Raw genomic sequence first — 7,024 nt, forward strand, 5'->3', positions numbered from 1 at the left:
GCCTTGGAGGAAGAGAGCCAGGCTCTGCAGGGCACTGAGTGCGGATGGGGCCTGTGAAAGGGCTGGGGACTGTCACACAAGCAAATCTGCCACCAATTTCATTCCACAGCTTTGGAGATCTCTGATGTACTCATTCCAACGTGACAATGTGACTAGCACCTTTTTGTCATACTTTATTTTTCTAAATGGATTTGTAGTAATTACATTGCAAACATTGTAAAAAGCCTTTTAAACTCAAGAAGTACCAATTACATTCTTTGGGAAGATGTTTCTCAAAGTTCACAGGTCACCTCTGTACATATTATGTGCAATGAAACCATTTTACAGAGCAACGGCAATGATCTTCCTGTTGCCTGAGACAACATGGGTGAACCTTGGGCACATCACACTGAGTGAAATAAGCCAGTCACAAAAGGAGGAAAATCGTATGCTTCTACTAACATGAGGTCCCCAGAACAGTCAGACTCTTGGAGACAGTAGACAGAAAGTGCCCCGAAGGGGCTGGGGGAGGGCAATGGGGACTGGCATTCAACGGGCACAGACTGTCACTTTTTGCAAGATGAAAACAGCCTGGAGATCTGGGGCACAACCATGTGGCTGTGCTTAACACTACTGAACTGGACACTTACAAACGGTTAAGACAGTAAATTTTACATTGTGTTTTTAACACAATTAAGAACTTTAAAAATCCTACTCATCTTGTTAAAATATTAACTTCAACTATACTGGTATCGCAATTTTATTGTTTAGCGAAATTATAAGCTTTAGGAGCATAAACGGAACCTACTTGGGATTTGGATACACTTTAAAATATTATATTAAAATATTTTTGTTAATTACAACAAAAAGGAATAACTTCAGCAAAACCTCCGAGTTGATTAAATCGCTTCCCTGTTTCCATATAAATTTCATGGGAGCGTGCTTCTGTATAAAGTGTGTACCTTAAAGTGTAAAACATTAATCGACACATTTAAAACACCAAATCTGAAGTAAAAACGGGCAATTAATTTGGATCAGTGCTCCTGTGTTTCTAAAAAAGAGAGAGAAAATGACTGAAGACTCAGGACTTGGGAGGGCCCGGGGGGCCTTTCTTCTTTTTCCCTTTGGGCTGGCTTGCTGCGTGGCCACGCAGACGCAGCTCAGCTGTTTGAGTGGATGCTGTGGCCAGAGCCACCGGCTGCTGTGAGCCTCCCAGCTGCGGCTGCAGCTGCTGCAGTGGCAAGGCAGGGGGCAGCTGGGACGCCTGCTGAGGAAGGCTCTGCCCGGGTCTTCTCTGCGCAGGGCCAAGCTGAGACACCACAGCTGCTTGGGGCTGCTGGACACTTCCCGCTCCAGAGAGGTTAACCACAACGGCCTGCTGAGCGGGCAAGGCCTGGCCCTGACTGCTCGAAGCTTGTACGGAAGCCTGTGGCACTGGCTGTGGAGGCCGAGAAGTTATGGTTCCCTGAAAGTGCTGCTGCGGAATCAGCAAGAACTGCTGCTGCTGCTGGGTGTTCAAAAGGAGGGAACCAGGTGGGACCTGGAGCAGAGCTAAGGGCCTGACCCCTGAGGCATCTTTGGCAAAAAGCTGAACACCTGCTGGAGAAGTCGCCTGCACTACGGCAGGCTGTGCCTTTGGAAGCTGACCTCCTGAGGACGGAGGGCCGCTCGCGCCCATTGCTGCGGGGGCCAAGGCAGCAGTGGGACGGCCCAGCGCGGCGTTTGAACCACTCGCCAAAGCCTGGTTTCCAGGGATCGGGCCCAGCAGTCTGACGACCTTCGGGCCAGCGTCCTTTGCCATGGCCTGGGTGGCCGGGGTTGCTGTGGAGGAGCTGGCGGAGACCTGGACACTGAGATCCACAGAGGACTTCCCGGACAGACCTGGAGCTGCAGGAGGAGCAGGAGCACGAGGAGGAGCAGGAGCAAGAGACTTCAGAACTCTGCCTCCCAGTTTTAGAGGAAAATTGTTTCCCAAGGAACTCTTTCCTGAGCTTGAGGGAAGCTGGCTAGGTGGAGGGCGATGCTTTGCTCCTTTCCCCAACACTGGAGGCTGGACGGACATGGGCTTAGGCTCCTCTGGTTTTTTCACTGAAGAAAAGTGACTGAGACTGGCTGAGCCACTGGTGCTCTGCGACATCTTGCCTGGACTTTTGGCTTTGCTCTGGACCGACTCCTGGTACTGATGGACCACCCTGGCAGCATCAGTCCGAGACCCTGGCCTGAGACCATCTGAATGGTCACCAGAGGAGATGGTGTGGGGACGAGTGTGGCTCTCACGTCTGGCTTCTTTACCTTTCCGAATTTGACCAGAGAGAAGTGGATCATGAAACGACTGCATGATGCTCAGCTTGGTTTTCTGGGACTGATCACCAGCTTCCCATTCAAAGACACAATCATATACCTCCTGAGCTGGCCACACCGGCCTGAGAACATCTGAAGCATCACCTGACGAGAGGGCGGTGGGGCGCGTGTGGCTCTCACATCTGGCTTCTTTACCTTTCCGAATTTGACCAGAGAGAAGTGGATCATGAAATGACTGCATGATGCTCAACTTGGTTTTCTGGGACTGATCGCCAGCTTCCCATTCCAAGACACAATCATCTACCTCCTGAGTTGGCCACACCGGCCTGAGAACATCTGAATGGTCACTTGAGGAGATGGTGTGGGGACGCTTGAGGCTTTCACGTCTGGCTTCTTTACCTTTCCAAATTTTACCAGAGAGAAGTGGATCATGAAATGACTCCATCATGCTCGGCTTTGTTTTCTGGGAATGATCGCCAGCTTCCCATTGAAAACCACAATCATCTACCTCCTGAGTTGGCCACACCGGCCTGAGAACATCTGAATGGTCACCTGAGGAGAAGGCAGGGGTACACATGTGGCTCTCACGTCTGGCTTCTTTATGTTTCTGAATTTTACCAGAGATAAGCGGATCATGAAATGACTGCAAGATGCTCGGCTTGGTTTTCTGGGACTGATCGCCAGCTTCCCATTCAAAAACACAATCATCTACCTCCTGAGCTGGCCAGACAAGCCTGAGACCATCTGAATCGTCACCTGAAGAGGTGGCAAGAGGATACATGTGGCTCTCATGTCTGGCTTCTTGACGTTTCTGAACTTTACCAGAGAAAAGTGGATCATGAAATGACTGCATGATGCTCCGCTTTGTTTTCTGGGACTGATCGCCAGCTTCCCATTCAAAGACACAATCATCTACCTCCTCACCTGCCCACACCGGCCTGAGACCATCTGAATCGTCACCTGAGGAGACAGTGGGGGAAAATGCGTGGCTCTCACGTCTGGCTTCTTTACGTTTCTGAACTTTACCAGAGAAAAGTGGATCATTAAACGACTGCATGATGCTCGGCTTGGTTTTCTGGGACTGATCGCCAGCTTCCCATTCAAAGACACAATCATCTACCTCCTGAGCTGGCCACACCGGTGGTGGCGACTCATCATATCTGACAGACGGTTTCCCTCTAGCATCCACTTCCGAAGGCACAGCCAAATCACAGGGTCTCTGTTTCCACATGTCTACACGATTTCCTGCTTTAGAAATTTTCAGGTCATAATGCTGGCCTGCTTTTCTTTCTTGTTCTTTTTTGGAAGAAGCCAGAACTCTGAATTCAGGGGGAGGCGGGAAATGAGACAGTTCCTCTTGCCGATTTAGAGTGGACCAAGAATACCTCCTGAGGCTCCTTTTCATTGGGGCAGTATTCATCTTTTGCTTGTTATACAGCAGCCTGTTTGTAGCACAGGCGACCGCCACAGAAGGATCAAGGCACAGTGGCTCTGCTGTCGCTAAGAGCAGTTGGCTCTCTAGCCTAAGTTTGTCTTCCTGGGTCCATTTGTGGCCATCACTTGCAATTGACTGCACGTCACAGACTAAAGTCTGCATCGTTGGACGTAAGAGAATGTGCCTACTTTGGTAACCAGGAGGTTCCCCACTACTCCACTGCCTATAGTCACGGATTTCTGCTATGACACACCCAGAATGAAAAATGTTAATCTGGGATTTTTCCAGCAAATCAACCAGAATAGGAGGTAGCTCCTCTGCATCAAAGTAGTCAAGCAATTCCCTTTCTTCGTAAGGGACTCGAATGGTCTCTGAACAGGAGTCATTTTGTCCCTTCAGCATGAGAGAATAGCCCTCGTTTCCTGGGTACAGGTTGACCACTAAACATGGCAAGGACTCTCTCCTAACAAGCTTCTCTAACAAGTTAACGTTGCTTCTCAATTCCTCCGTATCCTCAGGCTCTTTTTCACACTCCTCAACATAAATGTCATAAAGTTTCTGATCTAGACTTTTTTCCCCACTAGATGAGTATCTCCTTCTCGGAGGTCTCTGCTGAATACTTTCAATGACAGACTCTGCACGATCCAAAGCTCGTTCTAAAGCTCGTCGCATTGTAGTGTTAAACAGGGGCCCTAAAGAAGAGAAAACGTACGTGCGTGGGTGAAGCGGGGCCAAACTCCTCTGGGGAATATTAACTGTAGCCCTGGGAACCCTGCAAGTGCTCAGCGGAGCAAACACCCTTAGTTCAATATGGGCACCAGCAAACCCACCCGAAAGAAGCGCTACACAAAACTGCACCGGGATTATGAAAGTACCTGTAGCTGCGGGGAGGCCTCGGCTTCGCGTGAGACACGTCGCGTGTCGCGCGTCACGCGTCAGAGCCGCTGTGCCGGAAGTGGATGTGAGGGGCCAGGGTCGCGCCCCGCCCTTGTGCGCATGCGCACTGCCCAGACAGCCCAGGCCTCAGGCTTCGCATTTCTCTGGGCTGCAGGGCGCGAGGCTCACAGGGCAAACTTCCTCTTCTGGTGCCCTCACTTCTGCTGAACCGGGGTTGCGGGGTTGGGGTGCCGGGGGGCTGGGGGACCCGTCCGGGCCCTTTCTTTTCCGGTAACGTTAAAAGCATGCGCACAAAAGCACAAGCAACCAATGAAAACGTAGACACATCTTGTGCACAGTTGTAACATATACCGATTTTCAGAGAAATGGGAATGCCGGGACATTCATGGAATGTAATTTGAGTGGAAACTTCAGGACTTATTTGCTGTTTGGGGAATGTCTTGTCGCCCATGGCAGGGCTCCTCCTGGCACCCATCAGCAATTCAGCTCACCCGAGTGAGTCTGCAGTGGTCGCCCCTACATGCAGGCGGACTCCGGATATTTGTTGCAAGTGTCAGCATTCTTCACCGTATCCTCCGGTGAGCTCCTGCCAAGGGCTTTTCATACACAGGTACACATAACATGACGTTCTCATACTTAACCAGTTACCTTTGATTTCTCCATGTATAATATTAGAGTTAGGGCATTCTATGGTTTTAAAAAAATTATGTGGTGGGTCTTTACATCGTCTGTGGATTACAATTCAGGATAGTAAGGAAACATTAGACTGTTTTTGAAAGGTGATTTGCACGTGATAGAGATTAGAACAGTTTTCCAGTTGATGACAATAAATTTTAAATAATTAAACTACATCATACCTATGGTCCTAATGACGAATTTTGAGTGGCATAATTGAGTCTTAGATAATTCATAGGGCATTTTTTTCCATTTATTTTGTTGCCTTGAAATTCGACAGTCTTTTTGAACAGCTGCTTAAAATAATCTTTTGATGTTTAGATGTAGACATAGTGGTAATATAATTTCACGAAAAGAAAGTCTCAGTAATGAGAAGAATCTAAAATCGGAGAACCTCCTGAATTACAGACTACTTTAAAATAAATGTGTTTTTTTTTACTTATAGTTATAATTATTATATATTGAAATAGATACAGCAGTATATTGGAGTTGGACTTAGAACTTTTTGACTAAGAGTTTTCTTTATAGATGGCCCTGATTGAGGAATAGACAAGCATGATTTTTTTTTTTTTTTGAGACAGAGTCTCACTTTGTTGCACAGGCTAGAATGAGTGCCGTGGCATCAGCCTAGCTCACAGCAACCTCAAACTCCTGGGGTCAAGCAATCCTTCTGCCTCAGCCTCCCCAGTAGCTGGGTCTACAGGCATGCACCACCATGCCCAGCTAATTTTTTCTATATATATTAGTTGGCCAATTAATTTCTTTCTATTTAAGGTAGAGACAGGGTCTCGCTCTTGCTCAGGCTGGTTTCGAACTCCTGACCTCGAGCTATCCGTCCGCCTTGGCCTCCCAGAGTACTAGGATTACAGGTGTGAGCCACTGCGCCCAGCCAAAGCATGGTTTTCTAGTAGCATATCAATTGTCTTTGGGCAAGTGGATACTTCTGGATATAATAAGGGGCTTGAAAATGATTTTTTTTTAATTTTTAATAAAGCCCAAATTAGTGAGATGTGGCCATGAGTTTTGACCCTCAATCAAAACACTACCTTATCCTTCCAAGTTCCATAGATGAACTTAGGTGCCTACCAGACACCGTGCCTATCATGATCTGTTCACTTACTATTCTTAGGAATCTGCCGTGTGTTAAATCTGAAAGGTATCAGTTCCGAAACAGTATTCTATTTAGGTAAGAAAGCTAATGAGAGAGGGAAAGCCCTGCTTTACTTGCTGATCTGAACTAGAAATGTTGTTGGACAAGAAGCAGCATAGTAGACCTTGTTTGAGCCAGGCTATCCTACCAAAAAAAAAAAAAAGTCTCAAGATTTTTGTTGGCTTTTCTTGACCTGAAGACTAGACGTCCTAGCTTCTTAGGATGGCTGGAACTAGGGTGAAGCAAGCGAGAAGCTAGGGCACAAAATTGAAGGCACACTCAATTTTCAGGGTTGTGCAAATGCCATCAGGGTTGGTGCCCTCAGCACTTGCACCCCCTATCTCCATCCAAGCCCTGCAAAGGAGTCTCCACACTGCCTGGTGCCTGCCTTGTTTCCTGCCTCATCCCTCTCTTCTCCTTTATGTGTTTTTATGCTCTGAGCATAATCACCATACCACAGGTAGGACAGCCCTTTCTTTCATAGCTCTGTGCCCTTGCAAAAGGATGATTCCTTTGCCTGAGAGACCCCTTTGTGCTTAGTCACCTGCCGCTCTCCACCTATTACCTCAAATATCCTGTCTTGACCT

At 47.9% G+C, this 7,024-nt stretch overlaps 1 protein-coding gene across 1 annotated transcript; it reads right to left on the reverse strand.

The window, feature by feature from the left end:
- Positions 1-1,060: 1,060 nt before the first annotated feature.
- On the reverse strand, positions 1,061-4,387 carry LOC105882309 (transcription factor SPT20 homolog). Its single transcript, XM_075999175.1, has 2 exons — positions 3,226-4,387; positions 1,061-2,208 (listed from the first exon to the last, which is right to left on the reverse strand). The coding sequence occupies exons 1-2, from the start codon at positions 4,385-4,387 to the stop codon at positions 1,061-1,063; spliced, it is 2,310 nt and encodes a 769-aa protein (XP_075855290.1).
- Between the last annotated feature and the right edge of the window lie 2,637 nt (positions 4,388-7,024).

This window comes from Microcebus murinus, chromosome X, assembly GCF_040939455.1.
Source record: "Microcebus murinus isolate Inina chromosome X, M.murinus_Inina_mat1.0, whole genome shotgun sequence".
Lineage (NCBI taxonomy): Eukaryota > Metazoa > Chordata > Mammalia > Primates > Cheirogaleidae > Microcebus > Microcebus murinus.

What these genes read in the sequence shown, in the direction of transcription:
- LOC105882309 (XM_075999175.1), bottom strand. Translation starts at nt 4,387, where the DNA reads ATGCGACGAGCTTTAGAACGAGCTTTGGATCGTGCAGAGTCTGTCATT. An exon ending in CTCAGGTGACGATTCAGATG is followed by an intron (nt 2,209 to 3,225) that starts GTCTCAGGCCGG and finishes GTGACCATTCAG; the next exon opens with ATGGTCTCAGGCCAGGGTCT.